The sequence below is a fragment of the Dendropsophus ebraccatus genome, chromosome 3 (assembly GCF_027789765.1).
Source record: "Dendropsophus ebraccatus isolate aDenEbr1 chromosome 3, aDenEbr1.pat, whole genome shotgun sequence".
Classification (NCBI taxonomy): domain Eukaryota; kingdom Metazoa; phylum Chordata; class Amphibia; order Anura; family Hylidae; genus Dendropsophus; species Dendropsophus ebraccatus.
Genome location: NC_091456.1, coordinates 131,644,643 through 131,672,314, shown reverse-complemented (window position 1 = coordinate 131,672,314; position 27,672 = coordinate 131,644,643). Strand labels below are relative to the sequence as shown.

At 44.1% G+C, this 27,672-nt stretch overlaps 1 protein-coding gene across 2 annotated transcripts in view; it reads right to left on the bottom strand.

Moving 5' to 3' along the window:
• Nucleotides 1-1,641: 1,641 nt before the first annotated feature.
• The window catches only part of TRIM36 (tripartite motif containing 36), a 41,401-nt gene continuing 15,370 nt past the window's right edge, over nt 1,642-27,672 (bottom strand). For both annotated transcript variants that reach the window (XM_069962694.1, XM_069962695.1), the window contains 8 exons: nt 20,737-21,062; nt 13,718-13,864; nt 12,374-12,469; nt 11,440-11,693; nt 9,546-9,667; nt 6,589-6,879; nt 3,283-3,580; nt 1,642-2,073 (listed from right to left, as the gene is read on the bottom strand). In XM_069962694.1, coding sequence (XP_069818795.1) covers nt 1,719-2,073; nt 3,283-3,580; nt 6,589-6,879; nt 9,546-9,667; nt 11,440-11,693; nt 12,374-12,469; nt 13,718-13,864; nt 20,737-21,062 — 1,889 coding nt within the window. In that variant the 3' untranslated portion in view covers nt 1,642-1,718. The remainder of the gene's footprint in view (nt 2,074-3,282; nt 3,581-6,588; nt 6,880-9,545; nt 9,668-11,439; nt 11,694-12,373; nt 12,470-13,717; nt 13,865-20,736; nt 21,063-27,672) is intronic.

Sequence of the window (27,672 nt, the reverse complement as noted above, 5' to 3'; positions counted from 1 at the left end):
CAGCAATGCTGAGAACCAGCCCATACATCATGCGTGCAGTGCTCCCAAGTCTATCGACATTCACAAATCCGTTTGGATCACTTTGCTTTAATCCCATTAATAAATAAAATGTCACTTAGATAGTAATATGTGAAATGTGGGTGTAGATCAGTGCACAAGAGTGAGTAAAAAGGAGTGTGTGTGTGTGTGGGGGGGGGTGTAGTGGGGAGCAGTAAATTTAAAGAGGCCCAGGTGGTTAGTGTTATCTGCCCCTCCATGGATTCACCTGTATTTATAAAAGTTTATACAGAATGTATCAAGGCATCCATTCGAACACATTAAGGCTTATTTGTAAAAACATAGTGCAAATAAGTGGATTAGTGACTCAAGGCAACTATTTTCCTAAGTATGTTTCTCAGAATAGAACTGGCTGTAAGGTTGAGGTAAGATTAGTAAGGCTGTTACTGCAGCTCAGTGCCTACAGTCGTCCATGGGCTATTAATGGTATTACATCTCCAACCTATTCAAGTAAATGGGGAAGGCCTATAGTGCAGCTGTTGCAAAACTACAATTCTCCCATCATGTCTGGACAACCAAAACTTTGGCTGTCGAGGCATTACAGGTGTTTGTCAACACTGGAGGGCCGCAGGTTTGTCACCCCTACTATAATGAGACAGACCATGGACACTGGCACTGTTTGTAGTTTGTATGAGGGAAGCAGTTATATTCTCATACAACCAGATTGATGTAATATTTTACCCCAACTTCAATGGAAACTTCAATATTAAATAGTGGCATTCTCCAGCTTTAAGCCAGAGCTTCAATGACCATTACACCAGCTATCTCCTATAGATTTGTACTCCATTAGGGTGCATTCACACATACAGGATACGCAGCAGATTTGATGGCGCAGATTTGAGGCTATGTTCAGTTATTTTGACCAAATCTGCAGCGGATACTGTATATGTGAACGCACCCTTAATCTTAGAAGCCTTTCATTTTGACAAACTGCAACCTGGAAAATGTGGTCAATGTATCTAAGAATAGCCCTTTTACTTTGACAATTTAGTGGATATCAGTCGGCATATATCAGATTGTGCAAGTAGAGTAAAAGATTGGTGTCCAGTTTGTTTAGTGACTTACAGTTTCTAATGCTTGATAAAAGACATTCACACATCATAAATAGCACATACAACATTGACAATGTGTTTCAGGAAACATTCTAGTGAATGGTGTTGTAATGTACACTAAAAACAGCCAAATAAATACAAAACATTCATTGTACCTCCGACACCCCCCAGTAAGTACATGTAAAACAGTTTCCACCAATGAGGCCACCACTGTGTCACTGAAGGCGCTTCATAGATTAAAAAAACAAAAACGAAAAAAACCTACAATAAACGTGATATTGGCTACAGGTCAATGGTTCCCATTAAGAGCATTTTCTCGGCAATTGTTAAATCATCTATTCTAGAACTTAACTATTCTAGATATTAAAATATGCAATTTCATTCCAAAAAAGAAAAAAAAGCCCTTTAAGGAGAGTCATTTTAAGAGACAGACATTCAGACAAACATATATACTAGGTTTGAAGGCTTATTCCAGTGGCCTTCAGCTAAAACACGGACAGCGAAATTACATCTAAAAATAATCAGACTGAGGTGCATACGATGCACTAAGGACATCTTGAAATGTATTGGAGGTTTCAGGCGCATAATAAACATGACAATGGGTTTCTGTTACATTTCATGAGAATAATCCAAGTGTTTTGCAGTGATGACTTCCTCTAGACGGATTGCTCCGCCACCCATCAATGCAAACGCTGGATACATTGTGCCGATGCAGTCCACTTCTCTCTCGTACAGACATTTCATGTTGGTGGCATCGTAGAAGCCCACTTTGCCTTTCTCGTAGTCCAGACAAACTCCTATTCGGCCAGGAAGAGGGAGAATGCGCTCCCCATAACTGGTGGAAACATTACATGCCTTGGGGATGAAAAGCTTCCTCATTCCTATAGTCGCCAAGGTGAAAGGCTGAGATGAATCAAAGGCAACGTCTTCACTTCCACTGTCGTGTCCACTGTCTTGATCATATCTAGAAGTAAAACATCAGAAACATAGGTTACGTATTCTTCCTTTATTAAGCTCATGCCACTTCCAAGACAGGTCTCAGAATATACAGTTTATATGATTACAAGAGATTTATTGAACTGTTGAAAAATTCTTCTTTCCCCATTGTTCCCCCATAGCAACCTTTCATAACAAAGCTTTCATTGTTCAGAGTGTTCTTAAAAAATTAAAGCTATGTTAGGAGTGTAAAAGAAAACCTGTCAGATTATGAGGGCTCCACCTCACTAAGGGTTAATTAAAAATGCATGTTCTATAGACAGATCTCCGTATGCACAGGGCTTGCTTTCAGGCAGACAATTTATCAGCATAAAAGTAATTTCTCAGCAATTTCTCTTTTTACACTATTAGCTGAAGCAGTCCCGTGTAATACCCCCCAGGGTGGGACTGACTCATAACACACTAAGCCGAGATGGATAAGATGTGTTGCTAGGAGCATGGCTTCTGTTCCTCTGTTTAAACAAATGAATGCGTTTTGCTAGAAGCAAAAAACGTAATATTTTTATTTTATCACATTCAATCACACATAAGAGAATGTGAGGTTTGAGGCGGCTACATGGATTTTTTCAGCTTTCTGCTTTCTTTTTTTCAGCTTTCTGAATTATATGCATTTTACACCCTAGTGTACATGAATCCCCTCATAGATAAATATGGTCATTACCAACGCTAGTGACACCTTTTAAAATAATTGTGGTGGGGGAGGGGTAGAATGTATGCATCTTCAGGGCGAAGGGTGATCTGGAAGAATTTGAGACTAGCAAGAGACTGCACATATTTTTAGGTTTCATGCTACTCCAACCCCACAGGGCCCACCCATAAAGCCTAGCTTGGGTGCGGTTTCGCAAATCCATTCCATAGAAGTGAACGGAACTTAAAGAGACTCTGTACCCACAATCAATAACTGCATCACCTGCCGAATAGACCCCAAGACAGATCTTGGATTAAAAGCAGCTACCCGAAGGTACAAGCGGTTTGGGGGGGAGGGGAGTGTCAGATTGTGGGTACAGAGTAACTTTAAATGCAAAACCCTCCCTAAACTGGTGACAGGAGCAGTGCAGTTTACGAAACAAAGCTGACATGTTTTCCTAAGCCTGGATAACCCCTTTAATGCTTTAAGAAAACTATACTAACACAATCCTACCATTCACACACCTATATGTAGTTTGCTCTACATTACCTTGGACTACTAATGTCACGGGGGTTATGCAGCCATTCTTGCAGCTTGATATCCGAAGCAACTCCAACTTTCACCATGTATGAATAGGACTCAACAGAGAAAGCCCAGAAATGCTTGCCCTTAGTGATGCCAGTATCACCAATGATGTAGTCAAGGCACATGTAACATCCTACTTGAACACGTTCTGCTCCAAACAGCAGGGGATGGCCAGCTACACTTTCTACAGTGTTCCTCTTGTCATTGAGCATAAGGCGCTCCTTGTTGAATCCACACTTATCATCAAATAGAAAGCTAAAAACTGCAGGGAAAAAAATGAAATAAATTACTACAACACATACTGCATAAAAGTGAGAGCATTATACAATATCACAAAAAAGGCAATTACACATTAGAGCAGAAAAACAAAAGTGAAGTGTTGTCTACAGAAAGTGTATCACACCCGAGTGTGATCACACCCTGTGGCCACAATCAGACATGATGGATTTGTTGCAGGTGTTACAGATTTATTGTGTGCAATGTGTAATTGGCATGCTGTCAATCTGCTGGAAAAGTCCATGAGACAACAAGTTTGAATCCAAGACAAAATCAGAATGTTACAGTTTTCAAGAATTTCCCTTTTATTACAAGCATAGAGACATCAAAATTGCGGACTTGGGTCTAAACACCCAGACCCTCGCCAATCATATTACTTCGCAAGTTTTTGCAAATGAAAGGGACACTAACATTCTACAGTGCGTGCTTACCAGTTTCAATTAACTACAGCACACTGATCAGAAGTTTAAAGAAACTCTGTCCCCCCCCCCCCCCCATCCCCCTTACCGCATGTACCGTCGAATAGCTGGTTTTAATCAAACATCTATCCTGGGGTCCGATCGGCAGGTGATGCAGTTATTGTCCTAAAAAAAACCAACTTGCAGCAGTGTGTCAAATTGGCGTGGCCTAGAGTGCCTGTGCCCAAGGCCAGCCGGCGATGCCTCTCGTCCCTCCTTCCTGCCCTCTTCACCATTAGGAATGCCCCAGGCAGGATTTCTCCTATTCATCATTGTCTGAACACTGCATATGTGCCTTAAAGGGGGTTATCCAGAGCTACAAAAACCATGGCCATTTTCTTCCAGAGACAGCACCACTTGGGTCTCCAGTTAGGGTGAAGGTTTTGCAACTCCGTTCCATTGAAGTGAATTAAGCTTAAAGGGGTTGTCCGGCGAAAAAAATTATTCACAGAATAACACACATTAAAAAGTTATACAACTTTGTAATGTATGTTATGTCTGTGAATGGCCCCCTTCCCCGTGTTTCCCCCCACCCACGCTAGACCCGGAAGTGTGGTGCATTATACTCACCGCATGTCGTGTCGTCCACGGTCTCCGATCGTCAGCAGTGACGTCTTCTTCGTAAGTTCGGCGGATCTTCCCGAGTGCCGGCCGCCCTCTGCAGCGTCATCCGAAGCTCAGCCGCGATTGGCTGAGCATAACTGTGCTCAGCCAATCGCGGCTGAGCAGCTGATGACGTGGCCGCGTCATCAGCCGCTCAGCCGCGATTGGCTGAGCACAGTTATGCTCAGCCAATCGCGGCTGAGCGGCTGATGACGCGGCCACGTCATCAGCTGCTCAGCCGCGATTGGCTGAGCACAGTTATGCTCAGCCAATCGCGGCTGAGCTTCGGATGACGCTGCAGAGGGCGGCCGGCACTCGGGAAGATCCGCTGGCCTCCCGAAGAAGACGTCACTGCTGAGGATCGGAGACCGTGGTCGGCACGTGACAGGTAATGTATAGCGCACCACACTTCCGGGTACACGGGTGGGGGTGGTGGGACACGGGGAAGGGGGCCATTCACAGACATAACATACATTACAAAGTTGTATAACTTTGTAATGTGTGTTATTCTGTGAATAATTTTTTTCGCCGGACAACCCCTTTAATTACACCTAAACCGGAGACAAGAGTGGTGCTGTCTCTAGAACAGCGGTTCTTAACTCACCCTCAAGACCCACCAACAGGTCATGTTTTGATGATTTCACAGGTGATCTAATTATAGTCAGTGCACCAGTAAGCGTGCGTTTACACAGAGAGATTTATCGGACAGATCTTTGAAGCTAAAGCCAGGAACAGACAAACAGGGAACAGGTCATAAAGGAAAGCCTGAGATTTCTCCTCTTTTCAAATCCATTCCTGGCTTTGGCTTCCAAAATCTGTCAGATAAATCTCTGTGTAAACACACCTGTCACAGCTGTTGATTGTATGGGATATCCACAAAACATGACCTGTTAGTGGGTCTTGAGGACTGGAGTTGAGAAACACTGCTGTAGAAGAAAGTGGTTGTGTTTTTGTGCAGTGTTCAGACAAACTATGAATAGGAGAAATCCTGCCTGGGGCATTCCTAATGGTGAAGAGGGTAGGGAGGAGGGATGTGAAGGCGGTGGAGGCCTAAGGCACGGGTACTCAAGGCCAAGACAGTTTGACACAGGGCTGCAAGTTTAAAAGTTGTTTAAGAACAATAACTATCACCTGCTGAACGGACCCAAGCACAGATCTTTAATTAAAAGCAGATAGACAGTCCAAACATTTTGGGGAAAAGAGTCACTTTAACACTTAATACCCACAGTGAACAGCAGATATTGAGTAGGGAAGTTGTGCCTGGCCAAGCACTGAAAGATCACATTTTGTCCATTAAAATGAGTGGCCATCAAATGAATCATGGATAAGTCATGTCCACCTGATGGAACTTTTATGGTGACTATAAGCAACAGAGGGAGTGTCGAGCAGAAGATCTACCCCTTAAAGGTGCCTTCACACGTACCGGATTTCACGCTGCCAGTTTGCAGCGAAATCCACTGCGAACCCATGCAGTGTGAATTTCAATGGGGTTACATAACTGTGCGGAATTTTCATTCTGCTGCGAGTATGTAACCCGGCCCCTATAAACCTCCGACGCCCGCAGCATATATTACTTGCTCGGCCCCGCGGCTGCATGTAAGGCTCCCGGCGATCCCCATCAGCCAATCAGTGCGGCCCTGCAGAGAACCTCACATGCAGCTGCGGCATGGAGCAGGCCACGGGCTGCTTTGGGTATGTAACCCCATTGAACTTCACACTACATGGATTCGCAGCGGATTGCGCTGCAAACTCGCAGCATGAAATCCACTGCGAATGTGGTACGTGTAAAGGCACCCTAAAAGGGCATTTAAAAAGGGGGATCTTGTTTAACTTGAACACATGAGCAAAGCAGTTACCTAAGGACTAGGAGGTGTTTATAGTGTTATTTTGTTTTTAAAGATTCAGTGCTTTGAAAAGCATGCACATGATTTACCTGGAGCAGGTGGTGTCTGGAGGATGACTTCTTTGCTGTGGGGGCTGTACATGGAGCCCTTAAGGCCCTGCACTCGAAAACTGTAGGAGCTGTTGAGGTCTAGATCAGAGATGATTTTACTTGTACTTGCCGCTTCTATTTCATTCCATGAAGGATCTTCATTTTTGTCAAGTTTCCTGTACTCAACAATATAGCTGTCCACCAGACCTGAATCATTTGGCTGATTCCAACAGATCTTAGCGTTGTTATAGACCTTGCTCTCATTCATATTAATTTCTGGTACATCTAGAGCTAAGTATATAAACAGAAGACATAGAAAGACAAGTCATTAATGAGTAAGGACTAATTTTAAGAACTGCCACAGCTGATTGACAGAGGTGCTGGTAGATAGACCCACTGCAATCCTGAGGATAGGACTTTTTTTGTTAAGGGTGCCTTCACACGTACCGTATTGCTGCGTTTTTAACGCTGCGTATTTAACGCTGCGTTTTTTACATGCGCGTTTTGATTTTCACATGATTTTCAGTGATAATCAGTGATAAAAACGCAGCGATAAAAACGCAGCGATACGGTACGTGTGAAGGCACCCTTAATGAGAAAATAGTCCCTTTAGGGTATATGCACACTGAGTAATTCCCGCAGACGCTTGTCCCTACGTGCTACAGCTTTCCTCTCTGCTAGCTCCATAGACTCCATTCTACGATTGGGCAGATTCCGCTGTCCGTCCAAAGAATTGATAGGTCATTTCTTTGGGTGGACAATGGAATCTGCATCAGCATGTAATGGAGCCTACGTGATGGGCGGAACTTCAAGTGGGAGCACTATATAAACTAGGTTTTTTTTTGTTTGTTTGTTTTTTTACTTATTTCTATTCCTCTGTAAACCACTTAGGCACCTTAGTCACTACTGACCATGACATCTAAAGGATTACAGCTTGGATTAGAGGTTAGTCTCATCTTGGCTAGAGATGATCTAATTTACAGTAACAAACCAAAGCGCTTTGATACCTCTAAAATCCGTGCAGTCAGTCAGCTGCCTTTTAACTGACTGCCACTCCTTACAGGGTGCTGGGAAAAGCTAGATCCAGTCCTGGGAAACTGGGAGGAGTTTCCCAGGACTTGATCCAGAGCGGATTACAAAGCGCCACTTCGCTGGAAATCCGTTCATCTCTATTCTTGCCCATTAGCGCTGGAGATGTGTGCTAGACACCCAAGCACCATGTACGAATTTTAAAACTCTCCACCTTAATTCCGGGTAACCTGCAGGATTCCAGCGGCAACTAAACTTTACAAGGGAAGCGAGAATCAACTCCTGCCTGAGCTAGTGTATGCACAACTTAGCAACTTAACAATATAATGCATGCCTCTCACCACTCTCCCCTCTTGTGCGGACCTCCAGCATGCACTTGAATAGCAGGTGACATCAGCTTTTGTGGCAGCCACACTGTATATCTGACAACTGGTATCACACACCGATCAGCTGATCAGAAGGATGAACTCAGTAGCGATCTAACTGCAGGACCCGATACTCTGGTCCAAATCCAGCACAGTACAGTAGATCCACAAAATCTACTGACATACAGGGTCAAACCACACAGCTACCCCACACACACCTGTACTGGTTAAGCACCAGGCGAGAACAATGCCACAAGGAGGGACCAGACTGTGGGATTAGTTGGATTTATCACCATCTAGCTACAATCTCCTAGCGGTCGGCATACACCCTGTCGGAGTACATAAGCCCACACTCACAGTGGCACAGGGTAAAATTCCTTTGCAAGCACACGATAATGCAAGTGCTAAGACTTGTATGGAATACCTTGTATCTGTTAGCTCACATGTATACTAAATGCAGTATCTACTAATGGTTTCTGTGTACTACTGATTTGATACAGTATAACTGAACAGTTTACAAGCAGTTCAATATGGGGACACAGCTGAACTCAGTTACTTTGACAAGTACCTCACTGATCAAGAACCTGTCAGCACAGAGACAGGTCACCATTAATCTGTAGTGCTAGAATTTGACTATATAAGATTATAGACAAGGACAAAAGGTCCCACTGTACAATGGTGACCAACCTGTACAAACATATAAAAGGGGACCCAATCTGATTATCACCCCCGCGACCCGCTATCCACAGGGTGCTATACCATGTCTCTGCACTTAGCATTTACCTTGCAGTCATAGGAGTATGAGCTGACATAGCAATAAACACTGTAAATAAGGAGGTATTTTTAAACTGACAATGTCACCCCCTTTTTGCATTCTGACTTCTCTACACAGGTGTAATGGGTAAATTTTGCACTTTTCATACCTTATTTTGTATCATAGGCATGGTGCTTCTTCCAGTAAAAAGTGATCTTTTGTGAATCTGGATTGGGATAAGTGGGCAGGGCCTCACGGGCAAAGCGCCACTTAGCCCCGCCCCATGTGAAGTCATTGGCACATGGGCCCCACCCCTCAGCCAGTGGAAGGGCCGACCTAAAGGTGTAGGCTCCACCCTCACTAGAGCTGGGCCTATGCGGAAATGACGTCATGGAGGGGGACGAGGCTTAGTGACGCTGGGGGCGGGGCTAGGTGGCGCTTCGGCTGTAAGGCCCCGCCCACTTATCCCAATCCGCGGATTACAAAAGATCACTTTTTACTGGAACAAGCACCATAATCCCTGGGGTAACAAGGTGCATTATGAGAAGTTTCTCTAATTGTATATAGACACCCAAGCACCAACACCACCCATCATAGGACATCTGTGCATAAAGCCCCTTAATTGCCACAGAAACAAATGGCTAGTCAGCCTAGAATGTTATACTGTGCAATGGAAAATATGGGCAACACTTGATCAGTTGGTGAAAGCCACTTCACACTTAAGGTTACATGCAAACTAGAATGAAACACATTTCCATTTAGATGCAAGCTAGAGGAAGACTATTCTTAAAGAAACATGTTAGTTTTACCTTTGGAGAAGGATAAGTCAATTAATAAACTTTCCTCCTTAGACACATCAACAAAATAGTCTTCAAAGCTGGAATCTGCAGCTGGCCGGAAGGTTTTCAAAGACTCCGAAGCTTTCTGAATCCTGTAAAACAAATTCAGACTATGTATCACAGATATATTATAGATATGAATATCTCAGACCAGGTAACAAGATATAGTTATAATCAGCAATATACTGCTATCCTATGTGGGCCTTAGTTTGTTGGCATAATGGGCACCTCCACACAGGGCTGGGCAATATGGCCAAAAAATAAAATCTCAATTTTGAAAAAATTCTTTGGACGATGATCACAATGGACGAACTTTTTTCTTTTTGCTAAACGGAAAATTTTTCTCCTTGCAGCGTCAGATACTATTTTAATGATTGAGACAACAACTGAATTTCTTCCCAGTGTAACAGCACTCCCCCTGTGCCCCCATGTAGTAGACAAGCCCCCTCTGTGCCCCATATACTATAGGAGATCTTCTATGGAGATCTTCTAGGAAGGGTGTAGTAGTGGATAAGTGGATAAGTGGTGTAGTAGTACAGGTAAAGATGAGGGGTGCGATAGTACAGGAGAGGTGTATTAGTAGTACAGTGGTACCTCGGTTCTCAAACTTAATTGGTTTCGGAAGGCAGTTTGAGAACCAAGCAGTTTGAAAACCGAGCAGTGTCTTCCCATAGGAAATAATGTAAATGTGATTAATTGGTTCCAGCAGCCACCAATAATTACCTACAATACTCATTTATTACACTGATAAGTGCTCAGTATAATCACTACAGTACAGAACAGCACTATACTGTACAGGACATTAAACATAAGAAATGTTCATCAGAACCAGCAATTATAGTACAGTAGTCACCAACTCCTCACCCATCCTTTACTGTATAGCGTCCCCCCCATCCAAGCACTGTAATTTATGGGAGATGGTGGTGCACTGCCTGTACTACTACTGCACTGTATATACACTCCAGCAGTCTTATACAGCACTGTACTGTATGTGAAGCCTCACCACTGCTTAACTCGCCAGGTACAACCCACCATCCACGCTCGCAAAAAGGTTCGAAAAACGTTCGAAAACCGAGCAAAGTTCAAATTCCAAACACTACTTCTGGGTAAATTTTCGTTCGAATACCAAGCAGTTCGAGTTCCAAAGCGTTCAAAAACCGAGGTATTACTGTACAGGTATAGATGAGGGGTGACTGGGGCAACTGAGGGTTACTGAGGGTGACTGGGGCAGCTGAGGGTTATTGGGACAGGAGTGCACATAGCCCTCCTCCTACTCCTCCTCTCACCCCGGAAAACACATGCAGGTCACCGGTCTCTGGAGGAGGCTGCATGGACTGTAGTGCCGATAGAGTTGCTGCCATTACTGGAGCTGTACAACGGGATTGGGGGGGGTGAAGATCCCGCTGTACAGCTTCAGGACCCGCAGCAACGCTATCACCACTGCAGTCCCTGCAGCCTCCTCCAGAGACCAGGGACCTGCATGTGTGGCCGGGAGGGGAACGGGACGCTAGTAAGGAGCGGGGGCAGGCCAGTCGCGGCAGCTCACCGCACTTCCCACCCTACACCTCACCTCCTGCCTGACACGCCGCACGCCTTGCACCTCACCATCAGCCCAACAACTCCCCTCCCGCCCACCCTGCACCTCACCTCAGTCCCACAATGATTTTTTGTGAATATCAAGTCTACGATTTTCACAAAAAAAAAATCAATTCTAACCTTCTGGGCAAATTAATTCGATTAATCGCCAAGCCCTAGCTCCACAACTAGCACTTTACTCTCAGATGTCTACTGCTATATAGTGTCAGTCAGCTGTTGTAATACAATAAGACAAATATGTGTGCAAGACAAAAGGAAAAAAAAATACCTGGTGTGTAGCTGCTTTGCAGTTTGCACAAAACAAGAATGATCGGTTTCTTTCAAGACTTCTTGTGCATATCCTACCAGCCCATTGTTCTCCAAAAGGCCCTGATATTCCTCCAGTTGACTCTGCAGTTTTTCTAATCTTGAAGATTGGGAAGTCTTTATGGATTGCAGCACAAATGCTTTTCGCTCTTCCAAGATACTAAATAATTTATCAAAGTTGTATGTAGCCTCTTCTATGGCTCGATCCCCATTGCTCTGAAAGATAGGGTTGCAGGAAAAACATTTTTTTAACTTGAGTATGAGATTCAAGAAATGTTAAAGAAGTGTAAATATAATGGATATTATATACACACACATTCAATATATTATACAAAATGCATAAAAGCTACAAAAAAAAATAAATATATAAATATAAAGTATAAAGTGTTACAGATACATCCTAGAAGGTGCACGCACAGCTTAGAACAGACACTGCACATGAGCCAGCTAAACAAGTGCAGAGAGCAGTGATTAGAGATGAGCGAACCTTGAGCATGCTCGAGTCCATCCGAACCCAATCGTTTGCATTTGATTAGTGGTGGCTGCTGAACTTGGATAAAGCTCTAAGGTTGTCTGGAAAACATGGATACAGCCAATGACTATATCCATGTTTTCCACATAGCCTTAGGGCTTTATCCAACTTCAGCAGCCACCGCTAATCAAATGCCGAACGATCGGGTTCGGATGGACTCTAGCATGCTCCAGGTTTGCTCATCTCTAGCAGTAATGTGTCACCAACAGAGGCCAGCTCACAACTCGGCTGGTCCACAGGATGAAGTAGCGACTGTGATAAACAGCACAATGTCAAAAAAGCAACTACATAAATACACACATTTGTACAATCCAACAAAACCTTTAATAAACCAGTGTATTAGATAGGTTGCTACCTAGCTTACCTCAGTTCTTCGAATTAAAACCTCCAGTTCTGATATTTGGGTTTTCACTTGACTTTCTTTGCTGATAAGAAAACTGATGCCCTTTGTAAGTTTTTCCTGCAGGAGGACAAATTAAAAAAAAAAAAAAAATTTAAGTATTCATCAGGATGCCTCATAGTGCTGTAACAAAGTTAGAATAACGACTAAGTGGCCCACAAGTGCTATGAGCAGCAGTAACGGGGGGGTGACAGGCTCTCGACCCACCGCTGGAGCACCCTATACTCACCTGATCCCGCTTCTGAAGGTGGTCGGGTGACTGAGATATGAGCACCAGAAGCCTGGTTCGCGTGCTTCTCAGATGAGTCCAACACTCAGAGAATGACGGAGTATCGGACTCCCCTGTCATTCTCTATGAGCGTTGGACTCATCTGAGAAGTGCACGCGCCGGGCTTCGGGCGCTCATATCTCAGTCACCCGACCACCTCCAGAAAAAAATTATTGATAACCTACCCTCAATATAGGTCATCAATACAGGTAGGGTGTTGACAACAGGTACCCAGCTGATCATTTGTAAGAGGGGCAGAGCCCACATACACAGGGAACACAGCAAGAAGCAAATAACTTCATAAATTGTGTATAGACACATTTAGGCCATGTTTAGGACCATAAAAGATCACTCTTTATTTACAGTCGTAATTACCAAAGTATGGCGTATTTTTGCCTTAAAATGACAGTCATCCAAAAATATGGATTGGGGGGGGGGGGGGGGGGGGGGGGGGGGAGGAAAAAAAAAAAAAAAAAAAAACATGTGTGAACATATCCTCACTACTGTTGTGTGTTCTGGGAATTCCTGTGTCATGCTCAGCTCTCTAAAGGTCCACACAAACCTTTAAATGCCAATCTTTGAATGGTCATTGGGCCATCAGTTATTTCTCCCACCCGCCGCTCATCCTCCCCATAGACAGGAACGTTTGGCACGGCTGTGTGTTCATGTATTCTGTATAGGGAGGGTAAGCTGCAGCTTAGCCTCTCCTGATACAAAGGGGTCTTTTTTTTTTTTTTTTTTATAATAAAGGAAAATAGCCACACATACATAGTGTGCTTTTTTAGTATTGGGCATGTGACTTGTGTTACAGTGCAATGCTATAAATAAAAATACTATTCACCTCTAGCCTTCTATTATGTGCTCATGAACAGGTCTACACCTACTTTAAAAAAATATTTTTTTCTGGATACACAAAAGGTAACCACAAATCACAATGCTAAAGTACAATCAACATTGCATCTTTGAGCATTGGATTGTTATTTTATTTTGTGTTGTATAGCCGCCTGCATGGATCACAGACACTAGGTTGCCAGGCTTACCTTGAGGGTTTTGTAGGCGTTACTCATTGTGGTCACTCGGTGGTTGGCATGTGATCCTGCGAGTTTACACAAATGACAGACCGGTCTCCTGCAGATCTCACAATACATATTCACCTTCTCCGACTCGTGTTCAGGACACATGAGCACCTGGAAATACAGCATATGTCATGAGGCTTTACAGCTCTTACCGTACATATAACAATCGTATCCAGTTCCTGAATAATTATGGTTGGCTATATTTTATGTCTCATCTACCAACATTAAAGCAAATCTGTACCCACAATCTGACACCCCAAACTACTTGTACCTTCGGGTAGCTGCTTTTAATATAAGATCTGTTCTGCGGTCCGCTTGGCAGGTGATGCAATTATTGTCCTAAAAAAACAACTTTTAAACTTGCAGCTGTGTGTCAAATTGGTGTAGCCTAGAGTGTCTGACACCCCTCCTTCCCTCCTCCCTGCCCTCTTCATCAAAAGTCCTTCCAAGGGGCGTTCCTAATGAGGAGGAGGGACGGAGGGACGTTGCAATCCTAGGGCACACACACTGTAGGCCACACCAATTTGACACAGGGCTGAAAGTTTAAAGGGGTTATCCAGCGCTACAAAAAAATGGCCACTTTTCCCCCTACTGTTGTCTCCAGTTCAGGTGCAGTTTGCAATTAAGCTCCATTTACTTCAATGGAACCGAGTTTCAAAACCCCACCCAAACTGGAGACAACAGTAGGGGGAAAGTGGCCATGTTTTTGTAGCGCTGGATAACCCCTTTAAAAGTTTTTTTTAGGACAATAACTGCATCACCTGCCGAACAGACCCCAGGACAGATCTTGGATTATAACCAGCTATCCGAAGGTACAAGCAGTTTGGGGGGCAGATGGTCGGTACAGAGTCTCTGTAAATGCTAGCTTGTTTATCAGGGTATACCTCCATCCTGACAATAAATGCAGTAGTGATCAACATAATAGGTTACCATATCTTTTGTGTGGTTATCTATCAACGACACATCTCTGTGTAAACACATATGCAGCCAATAATGTATTTGAAGGGCTTTATTGTTTAGGGGCCCGGCCTTGCAAAAAGACTGCAAGCAGGCACTAAAAAGGTACTAGTTTGCTGCCATACATTGCCAAGAATCGTGCTGTCTAAGGGCCCTATTACAAAGGAAGATCATTGTAGGAAAAATCATTTGCAATCATAACTAAGGACTATCATTCCATGTATTATAGTGAATGAAAAAGCACTCACAGTGGTACCTTTGGTTTAAGAGCTCACAGTTTTTCAAAATTGTGACTTGGCGTAAAAGCATTGCTTTGGTTTAAGAGCTCCCTGTACTGGGTGGGAGCACGAGTGGAGGAGGAGCATGGTCTGCATAGCGGGGTCTACAGCCCTGTACTCTGACCCTGGAAGTCTCCCTCACCTTCCAAATCATAGCAGATCCACTTCAGGCTGGGGCTTGCATCAGGGGACAGGACTGTGGAGGTAATCTCATAGCTGTAACCACTCTCCCTGGACAGAGTGCTGCTATACTGTGCCCACATATACCTCGCTCATTCCTTCATGCTCCCTGTAGTCTCTGTCAGTCCTTGTATTTCCCATCCTCTCCATTACTGTACAGTAACTTATCAGAATATGTGATATGTTTCTGAAGGTTTGTCTCATTTGTCTTGCATGTTATTCAGAATAATAAATTATTATTTTTTGGGTGTGGAACCAATTGCCTGCATTTCTATGATTTCTTATGAGAAAATTTGCTTTGGTTTAAGAGTGGATTTAGATTACAAGCACGGTCCAGAAACGAATTATGTTCGTAATCCAAGGCACCACTGTATTTGCCATTAATCAGTGGATATGAAAAATCACTTTGCCTAATACGATCCCAAAAAGATCGTAAGCTTGAATGGGGTAAAAGTTTAGTTTTCCCCAGAAAACTATAATATAAAAATCACACACACACAGTGTTTCACAGAATATACACCTATGGGGTGTTCTAGTGGCTATAAATCCCATAAATGGCTCTGCAGCACTATACTGTTCCTCATTCATGTCTCAAGCCTTAACGGAAACCCTTCTAAAATTAGCTGTACTGTATGTATCTGTCTGCAGAACACAGGCCGAGATAAATATAGCGAATGAATTCACATTGGATATCTAAAACATGCTTTTATTTTGTAATAACTAAGGATATGTTTCATTGCACCTTATATATTTATATAGAAAGCTCAAATATTTTTTACCCTGTTAAGATCCACATAAACCCCCTTCTATGACATCAATAGTAGCCACTAGCGCTGCAGACGTGTCTCTTGTGCTTTGGTGATTTACTTACATACTAGAAACTCCCCAAGGAGTATTTAAAGGGACAGTACATTAAAAAGAAAAAGCCAAAAGGAATTGGATCTTTCATAATATAAGGGGATATTAACATGAAAGTAAGATGTGGGTATAAAAGATCTGAGTGTCCTCTCTGCAGAATCACCAACCAGGTCACACATAGGACAGAACAATAAATGCACCAAAAATATCTACATATTAATCCTACTGTAATGGAAAAGCTCAGGAGGCAGATGGTGCTTCAGCCGCATAGAAACCTAATATCCCAACAACTGGCAGTGACTTCACCAAGGCATCAGATCACAGCCACACCATAGAAAATATAAGGGGCCATATGCTAAAGAAATACAACCCCCTGCAAATATTATGGAATTGCTGAGCTATACCCTGACACGCAAATCACAGATGGAACACGGAACACAGAACACGGAACACAGGTTACTAGCCCACCGTCCGGGCTTCATGAAACACAACTATAATTAACAGCAAATGTTTCTCCAGATGAAATAGAGGAAAAATTCCAACTTTCTGGAAAATTTACCTAGGAGCCATTGGCTCCTAACCTGAAAAATTTAGGCCCCAAATAGAATATTTGGTCGCCAACATTTTAAACCATGTAAAATTAATGTTATGTTAAATGGGACTTACTGTGTGCAGAGGCCACGGCAGCATCCTCCTCCTTTAGATCCTTTCTTTTCTTAGTTTGAAAACGTTCAACATGGAAACTTGCAACTTGCAGTGTATACATACACACACACTGAGGGAAGTGGTACTGTGCAGTGTATATACATACACACACACTGAGGGAAGTGGTACTGTGCAGTGTATATACATAGACACACACTGAGGGAAGTGATACCGTGCAGTGTATATACATACACACACACTGAGGGAAGTGGTACCGTGCAGTGTATATACATACACACACACTGAGGGAAGTGGTACTGTGCAGTGTATATACATAGATACAGACACTGAGGGAAGTGGTACTGTGCAGTGTATATATACAGACACTGAAGGAAGTGGTACTGTGCAGTCTATATAATATATATATATATATATATATACACATACACACACACTGAGGGAAGTGGTACTGTGCAGTCTATATATACAGACACTGAGGGAAGTGGTACTGTGCAATCTATATATACAGACACTGATGATAGTGGGTTCACTGCTCTACATGTCCCCACAGCTTTCCGGGAGTCCTGAATGGCAGCTCTACATGCAGGTAGACACATCGCATTGGGATAAGCTGCTCTGAACGCTTGGAAAGCTGGATGAACACCAGTAAGGGACATATTAGACAAAGTGATTTTTTTTAAACAATGGCAAACAAGATAATTTATCGTTAACCGTCTCATTTGCAATCGTTAAAAATCGCTTCATCGCATATGACTCTTACAGTGAAGTTTAACAATGATTTTGCCGTCAGCACCAAAAGAACGATGAATGATTTCTTATTGGTCGTCTGATTGTTGCTGCATTTACACAAAATGATGATCGCTTAAAATCGAATATAACGATAATTTGCACGATAATTGTCCCGTTTAATAGGGCCCTACGTCCTCCATTACAGCTCCCGCAAGGCTCTTGAAGACTGCTAGGGCTTAATGGGAGCTGTAGTTATGTAAACCCACAAGTTGGTGACGGCAACACATACGTTCAGGTTATCTGGTCGGCTGGGCAGGCAGGATTCAGAAGACAGTGCTGGTGAGAGGCGCTGGAGGAGTGTGGCGCCTCTGCGGCCGTCCGTCCAATGAATGACGGACGTGCTGGATGACGTCACTGGAGAAGCGTGTCCCCGCACACGTCATCCAGCACGTCTGTCATTCATTGGACGGACGGCCGCAGAGGCGCCACGTGCTTCTGTGCAGCGTGCGGAAGGCGGAAGTCCTTAAAGAGACAGCCGCCGCCGGGGCCAGTTGCAAATGGCGCCCAGATTAATAAATCTGGGCGCCATTTGCAAGATGTTAGTCGCATTGGCGACCATTTTGGTCGCCATCTGGAGCCCTGATGGCCATCACATGCACACGTGACATAGCAGTGCTACACCGATATTTGTGTTGTGTGACCCAATTCACAGTGTAGCCTCGTCTTAAGGTGGCCATACACCCTCAATAACCGTTGGCGGAACAGTCGCTAAATATCTCTCCTATCCGCCACTCGCCCTCCCCATACACAGAAACGTTCAGCATGGCCAAGTGCTCCCCTGCTCCGTATGGGGAGGGTAAGGTTTAAGCCACAGCCAGAGAGCTCCGAGTGCTGCTCATCTCTTCCAGAACAAAGGGGTCAGGGGATGATTTTTTCATCACACCCAACTCCTATCTCAAACAACATCTGTTGGAGAGCCTTATATTACTAATATACTGTGTGTATTGTACAGTGCGTAGAACCTTTGTAGCCATTATTTTATTTGTAGTGCTCTGTTCCAGCCCTGTCAGACTGTAGCACAGCGGACACTGACTTTACATGTTGCATCAACACTGCATGCCAGTGTCAAGGAGTGGAGGGTAAAGGCTGGGGGAATATACAGGAAAGATTCTGCTTCCCTCTTTTTCACCAGCCCCCAGCTTTGGGGGTTTCCTGCCATAAGGTCGGCACATCTCTGTGTCCTGCAGCACAGGAGGCAGACACTTGTAGCTGAGCCTCCCCGCCAGGCTCTCCATAATCAGTCCCGGCTTATTATGTTATGTTGCTAGGTAACCGTGAGCAGAGATATGACACATAGTTGTCACAGAATATGTGCAGTCAGTGCATGGTGCTCCTCCTAACCTCTCATCTACATTCTCTCTGGGGCCGGACACAATTCATACCACAGCCTAAAGGATTACATTACAAACCTCCCCAAACCCACTTTCATGTCCATCTACATTAGGTTTCATATAATAAAAATTAAAAAATTAAAAAAAATATTTGAAACTTCTCACATTTACTATAGCAGTTACATAAAATACAGCATAACTAATGCAGAAACCACTGCCTGTCGTGGCATTTTGGACCTCGTGGGTTACATGCTTCTTCAGTTAGGACCTGTGATGTCAGACATTAACCCTTTAAAAGAGAATCTGTCATTACGTTCATGTTGTCTGCAGCATGAGTTATCTAGGTGGTCCCTAGAAGCGTCTCCCTACCCCACTTGCCTACCAGTTTGGGTATAGGGGGACATCTATTAAGGATGGTGGGTCAGAGAGCTGCTGCTAGATGTATTTCGGTTCAGGCAGTATGAATGGGAACTCAGATTTCAGGACTTAAAGGGGTTGTCTGACAATTATAAGTTATCCCCGATCCGCAGGACAGTCAGACTCCCGCAATCATGAAACAGGAACCAAGGTCACCTATCTGAACAGAGTAGCGGGAAACAAATGTGCACTGCCGCGTCTTTTATTCTTTACAAAGGCTGCTGGAGGTAGAGTGCAGCATCTGGCTATCTCCACCAAGGAATTGAGGAGCAACGAGCATACGTGCCACCGCTCTTGAGATTAGATAGTCATCCCCTATTCCCAAGGATGGCAGACGTGTAATCAGACTATTCCTTTAAAAGGGAGTTGCTGACCGCTGCTTCGAGGGGGGGGAAAGGAGCTAAAACAAATTTGCAAGTACCCAATCTGGTATCATTCCCTGGTATCACTCTGGTCAACCTGGTCCCCATCTCAACACACAAACATCTGCTCAGTTGATGGCAGATTGATCACATTTTTGTTTTGACTTTTTTAGCACCACATATTTCCCTGGAGCTAAAATGGTGAGATCAGTCACATTAAACAGCAGCTCTGACCAGACCTTGCTCAACAGGTGCACATACTTTCATATAGCTAAAAGACTTGGGGCCCCCATCACGTCTGGTAAATTGATCTGGATTTCCTGATGAGAAATCCGGATAAATTTCCAGACCCATAGGGTTATATTGGGCACAGATAACTGGTAGCGCATCCATAAAAATTTGGCACTGTGTAAGACCGCTGGCTTCCAATCCTGTCAATCACTTGGTCAGAGGCAGCACTATAACTCCGTCCACAAGGGGCCGCTACCCTCTCCCTCCTGCTCCCAGCATTGCATTGCACATGTGACTTCACTCGTCTGCACGCAGCTCCAGAAAAGCAAAAGGAGAAGCCGTAGGAGGACACGGCTGCAGCCCGCAACAGGTATGTATTTTTTCCTCCATTGTTATAGCCAGAAGACACTGATGGTTTCTTGTGTTCTGAAAGGCTTTCCCATCAGTGTTTCCTGCCTGTAATAATGGCCACAGACAGATGAAAGGGAACCTAATAAGACACATTGAGAGAATGTTTTCCCTCACCATTACAAAAAAAGAATGGTGATATAGTTTAAAAAGGTGAGTGATGGACCTGTTTATGCTGCCACCATATGACAGCAAACAAGGGCATCACTGAGTCATAAAACCAAAACGCACAACAACCATTAGAAAGTCAGGAGAAGTGCTCAACAAAGGACTTCACTCCCCTTTTCTCCACTGTAAGCCTATAGAGAGTGAGCACGTAAGCGAAGCGCTCAGCCAAGTGCTTCTCCTGGCTAACCAACCATCAAAGGAGATCTAAACAGCCACACTCTGCCCAAAACTGTTGACATCAAGGGCATTTTTAAAGTGCTTTAAAAAAATAAAAAAAAAAAAAAAAAAAAAAAAAACACAGGGGCAATGTGAAAAGGATAGAAACTGAGAGGACTCACTTTAGGTCTGAAGTTTGTTGTAGGGGCTCCATACTCATGCTGGGCTTTGATGGTTCCCCAGGGATGGTTAATCTTGAAGCACTCATTGCAGAAGCTGGCACTGCAGTCCATGCAGCTTTTTGTGGATTCTTGGACTGGAGGTTTGCAAAAGTCACACATGATAGCAGTGGCGGCACGGGCCGCTTGTCTGTAGCGTTCTACTATGGTCTCCAAGGTAAAGTTCCGAAAAAGGCCATTAATGCCTCTCTCTCCAAGGTCCACATCACGTAAACAGCCGGGGCACGACAATGAAGTGATTCTGGGCGTTAAAGAATTGCGCTTAGACCCTATAAAAGATAATGAAAATGTTTAGAGAATTAAGAATGTGAAGCAAATACCTGCGTATATCCTCAAGAACAAATGTTATCCGCCTGTGCCTGACTGTCATAGGAAGGTCAAAGGGCAAGTAAATTGTCTTGTGGGGTCTGTAGACACAGTGTATTACACAAACTGTTTACAGGCCAGACCTTCTAGGACTTGTGTTAGGAGTTCACCTTATTATGCGCTTTACAATTTAATCACATAGGCTGATACAGACTGCGGGGTGAATTTATTCATTTGAAAAGTCACCAGATAATAATTTTTTTTTAGACATATTTCCCTTTAGAATATATATATATTTTATTTTTTTTTAATTGGAATTGGATTGGTATATGCATCAGAGTACACAGCAAATGCCATAGGAAATGAGCCTTATCTGCTAGACTTTTGAGGGGAACTATCAGCAGGTAAGAAGAATCTAACCTGCTGATACGTCCCTATTGCACAGGAAATCAAAATAGAAATCTCGGCACTCACCACTTAATCATCATGTAATTTTATTCGGTTCCATAAACCATAGTAGTGTGAACAGCAGAACGCGTTTCGGCCATGTGCCTTCGTCAACTGCCTGATGCCTGACTGCCATGTGACGAAGGCACATGGCCGAAACGCGTTCTGCTGTTCACACTACTATGGTTTATGGAATTGAATAAAATTACATGATGATTAAGTGGTGAGTGCCGAGATTTCTATTTTGATTTACTGTGCTGGGACTACACTCCTTTCCTTGTGCACCACCTGCATACCACGGAGTGCCGCTCTCATCCCCTTCCCTATTGCACAATACACGCAGAGGAGAATACCTCCCTCCTTGGGCCCAGTTCCGTGCAGTTAGTCATGTGCTCCACGGTCCAGTGAGACCGTTAGGAGCTCTGGGGCACCCAGATCTGCCCCTAGCCAGCACGGCACTCTCTAATGATAATGAATGTAGAGGACGGGTTGGATTGGGACTATAGGGACAGCAGTGCTCCTAATAGGTGCCCCATTGCGCCTAACAGTCTCACAGGACTATGGAGCACACAACTGCCTGCATCGGGACGAACTCTCCTGTGCATTAGGGACAAATCAGCAGGTTAGATTTGTCTAACCTGCTGATAGTCCCCCTTTAAACATGGGCTTTAAGAGGCCACATAGTAAAGCAATCAGGATGAGCAAAGTTGAAGAAACCTATTGATTACAGTGGGATCAGCCAAATAATTAATGTATTGTGGTTGTGCCAAATTTCCAGAAGAAGGTCTGGCTAGCGCATTGATGTAGAGACATGTGATGGTGTCTCTGCAGTGTTTTTTGCATATTTGATTTCGCAGGGGGCAATGTCCTTGATACACTGATGTTGAGACGTCAAACACCCCGAAACAGCTGTTTGTGGACGAATACGTGGCTTGGGTGGTTTCCTTGACTGGAGACATTCCTTGGCTTGGATGTTCCTTCACGGAGGAAGGTCTGGCTAGCTCACTGACGTCGAGACACGCGATGGTGTCTCTGCAGTGTTTGTTGCATATTCAACTTTCCTCTAATGACACATGCCAGGGATAGGAGGACTGGTCATGTTGTCCAGGACAAAGCATCAGGCATGTTGAAATACATGTCTTATTGCTCTCTCCCCACTGAGCACATGTGCATTCTGCCAATCATAAAGAATAGCTTTAGGATGGATCAATATTTAGCCAACAACTATTCCTGGTAAAAATTTAGAATTACGGGCCTTTGGCCAATGCATGTGGTTTCTTCCACATACAGCAGCTCATTGTTTGGTCTCACCCTCATACACTTAGGGGAAATTTAGCACTGCTGTATGATTGGGCAGTCATGCTTCACAACAGAATTCATCCCCATTACAATAGTTGCTGCATTAGGGAACGTGCTGCAGTTGTCCTAACACTTGACAGTCCCAGACAAATCCAATTTGCCACCCAGGATGAATGGTCCAAACAAATGTAAAGAATTCCTTGAATTCTTCTTGCTTTATGTAGGACAAGAATATCCAAGGCAACTGCAGCAAAGTGATAAAACATGTCATCCCCTAATGTTATGCTGTGGCTGCTGTCATCTCCCTTTTCTATGGGGCTTGGAATGAGCCATCAAAGAGTATGTGCTGGGAGGTTACGCAGACAGAAAGTTCAAAGGTGCTAGAAAACCAAATCCAGCATCAGGCTGTGTGTCAGTATACCAGTGTGAGCGCACTCCAATTATAGAGGCCTTAAAAAGGCACAATAAAAGGACTATTACTTCCCGAATTGCTTAAGATCATTATATTCCAAATCCACAAAAAAAAAAAAAAAAAAAATCAATATACCCTCAAAAACATGCAAGTGTGGCTTTCCACAGGATATTCACTGTTTAGTTCTTCAGACAGTGTGGCATAAAATTGTGAAAGTGATAAAAAAAAAAAAAAAAAAAAAAAAATGTTAAAATGACTATAAATCAAATGTATAAATGTAATCAATTCGCAGCGAAATCCGCTGCGGCTCCAGTGTCAGTAAATAAAAATACACACTTGTAGCAGGATCAACATCCTGCTGCGAGTATGTAAGTTAAACCCCCCCCCCCTCGACGGCTGGAGCATACACCACGCTTCCTTCTCGCTTCGGCGGTTCTCGGCAGGACGTCCCACTCAGCCAAATCAGTGATTGGCAGATGCCGGAAACCCCCCAAGCAAGCCGGACCGGGAAGGAGCTTATGTATGCTCCGGCCGCCGGGGGGTTAACTTACATACACACAGCAGGATGTCAATACCGCTACAAGTATGTATTCTCATAGGGATGCACTGACACGGGATCCACAGCGGACTTTGCTGCAAATCCTCAGCCTGAAATCCGCTGTGGATCCGGTGTGTGTGAAGGCACCCTTAAGTGTGCCAAAAGGCTTCCTGGCTAGAAGCAATAATGGCCTAGCCCCATTAAAGGGCAATTGTTCACACCTGGCAGGCCCCCCCCCCCCCATGGCAGCAGCATCTGTGGAGTGAATGGGGTGGGAAGCAGTTGTCTGTTCACCGCTGTGCATGGTTACTGTTAAAGTGAATGGGAGCAGAGCTGCAATAACTAGAAATGTCTGCTACACAATGAAGTCAACTGTTTCTGACCCAGTTCACTGCACAGATCCAGCCACAGCAGTCTCACTACTTGTCTTTTATATTCTTCTTATCATTTCATATAACTCCTGTATTTGGCTAAAACAGTTAATTAGGATCACCAACCTACAGTAAGCTAAAAGGCCAGAGACACAACATCATGGTGTAAAAACAAGAGGGTAAATGTGCCTTTCTAGATTTCTACATTTGAATTATAAATTTGGGTGGAAAAATATAATTTGTTGCATTTCCAATGCTCTGTCCTGGTAACCTTGGATCACTTAGCTAAGGGTCACAACTGGTTTCACGAATCATTTACATGAAGCTAGGTTATTTTTGACACAATTTTGATGGACACACATGAAAATGGTGCTATTTTACTGCATTTTGTGGCAAAATAACGCTAAATAAACGCCATGTGTGAACATAGCCTAAAGCGTATTTGGAGAAGTGAAATAATGATTTTACGTTGGACATGGTTCTTAAGTATCTAAATGAATCAGAAGCAATTGCAGAACAATTTAATATTAAAGGAGGGAAAAAAACAAAACAAAAAAGACAACATAAAAATGCGTGTTCAGTTTCAATGACATTAAAAGGCATGCATCCACAAGACACGTGAAAAGGAAGAATTCACCAGTCACTGCAATACATCTACAAACTTTCATTCTGTTGGAAACCAATCCAAACAACATGAATTATGGCAAACAATGAACATAAGACAATCCAGTAAGTAATGTAGTGTTATGCAATTACAACAGACACTGGAAAAGTCACAGGGTTGCTGCGTATGATCATGTAGACCTCATGCACACAATGGTGCAGAACTATCTACATACTACCTGCAATTGAGGAGGAGACTATGGGCTAATGCACATGGATTTAACAGTCTGGAATGTTTTGTGCAAATTCTGTGACCACGGGCAGCCTGTGGATGACACTCAGTGGGTAGCCTGTGCAGGACACCTAAGGTCTACAGCAGCCTTTATCCTGTGTATGGTGCAGAATATATCCTGTGCACCTTTTATGCTCATCACAGTAGAGTCACCTTCAAATGGTTTATGACTAGCGTCGAGTGAAGAGGTCAAACTGCTCAGTGGATGAGCAAAAAAGGTGCACACGATATAGGCATTTGACTCCCTGTGGCTCCAAAAGTTGGGAGCAGCCTTAGGGAGTCCTGAAAAACACGGATACAGCCATTGACACCACACAGCTGCACAGCCGCGGGGAGTCAAATGCCAAGTGTTTAGGTTTGGAGAACGTTGCCAGACCAGAACAGTTCAGCCTCTCTGTTCAACACTATTTATAACTTATCACCCATTAACACAATAGGTTTTAGGGCCCTATTCCACAAGCAGAGCAGGGCCCGAGCAACGATGTAAACGAGCGCCGATCTGCTAGATCGGTGCTCGTTTACTGGGCCTATTCCAGGGCCCAGATGATCGTTGAGCGAGGGCTGCAGGGACATAGTTACCAATGTCCTTGCAGCATACATTACCTGCAGGGCTTCTCCTGCGCTACCTCTTCCTCCCCGGGTCCCGCGGCACAGCATCAGCAGCTCCGGAGCGGCCTGACTGAGCTGTGAGACCGCTCAGCCAATCACTGGCCGCAGCGTTCCTGGCCAGTAATTGGCTGAGTATCTGACAGCTCAGTCAGGCCGCTCAGGAGCTGCTGATGCTGTGCCGCGGGACCCGGGGAGGAAAATGGAGTAGAGGAGAAGTCCTGCCAGGTAATGTATGCTGCTCTGCTTGAATCGTTGGTCGCCCCTGCGCACCGCTATTCCACCATAGCGATACGCGGGTGGCGAATGATGATTTTAGGTTTGAACCTAAATGAACGATCAGCCAATGACATGATCGGCTGATCAATCTCTCTATTCCACCGAGCGATAATCGGCCGAAACGGGCCAATTATCGCTCCCGTGGAATAGGCCTTTTAAAGAGGTTATCCAAAGTTAGAAACAAGAGTTCCAGAAACAGCGCCTCCCTTGTCCTCAGTTCTAGTGGGTTTAGCAGCTCAGTTTCACCAAGGTGAACAGAGCCATATTGCAATACCATACACAACCTGGCAGTTTGGTTACAGGACAGTAGCTGTGTTTTTTCTAATCCTGCATTTCCCCTTTAATTACCTGACTTTCTAAATCGATGCTACTATGCAAACACAACACTTCTGCTTTGCACCAATTCTGAAAAATCTCCCTAGCGTCCAAGAGGTTTGCCATTTTGGTATACAGGATTTTTTTACCTGCTTAGGGATGAAACAAATGAATTGCATTAGACTTGCTCTGCAGACCAGTTCTGCAGACAATGGCCCAGATTTATAAATCACCGATTTTTCCATAGCAACCAGAGCTCCTAAGAAATGTAGTGCTGCCTTCCTGCTATCTTCATGTCGCCAGCCTCCAAGAGCCCCTGCCGCTAAATGGACTGATGGACTGCCTGCTCAGTCAATCAATGACTAGGGTGCAAATCGCTGCAGTCACTGACTGGCTGAGCGGGCAATCCCTCAGCTGGTCCGCAGCGTTGCAGCAGAAGGAATCGGAGCCACAACATCCACGGAACTGGATGAGAATGACTTCTGGAGGCAGCACTAGGAGGCAACTGGGACGAGCATGTATACAGTGTTTATTTTGCTTCCACACCTGATATTTTTTTTTATCGGACTTTTCCTTTAACGCCTATAGAGGTAATGGGAGTTGCATAAACAAAAGGGCATTTAAAGCTCTGAGGTTTCCAGAATTCTAGAGTTATGGTAACTGTGTAGCTCCCAGTGCTGTGCCGTTTAGGTCACAGGGCGCTGAGAATGAAGATTCCCCATCTTCGTCCTCACACAGTTTTTAGGATGTAAGCAGCTTATTTAATATACCAATTAGGTGTTTCGGTGCACTGGGGGCAGGACTGCCACCCTCAGTGCGCCAATGTGCCCTGGCCAGCCCCTCCTAACTATTATTCATTAAAAGGGGCAGGCCGGATCTGTGCCCCACCCTCATTGCACAGAAACCTCATTAGCATATTAAACTGCAGACATCCCAGCCCAAACCGGCAGAGAGGCATCCTCAGATGCTTCTAACCTGCATACCTTGGCATACTGTACTCTATAAATGAGTACGTATGAGTCTTCTAACCTGTTAGTTACCTACCAAACTTTGCAATTTTCAAGTGCAAATAAACAGAAAGGATGAATTAGTGGGAACAGTGGAGAAGAAAATTAGATCCCATATATTTAGGAAATATATGCAACAGTGTGTAAGGGTCCTTTTACATTAACCTTCCATCCACAACTGCAAACAGTGCCGTCAGAGGGTACAATGATTTGAGCGACCATTTAATGTATTGCTGTCAGCTGCATATCCCACAAGGAAGTGTGTGGCCGATATCAATATACTTTAGCGCAGCACAAAAAAAGATACGAACACCTGAAAATCAGGTGTATTCTTGCTCCTTGATCGATCACTGTCACTTTTACCCAGCCGATTATCTGTACAAGCAGTGTTTCTATCATTTACC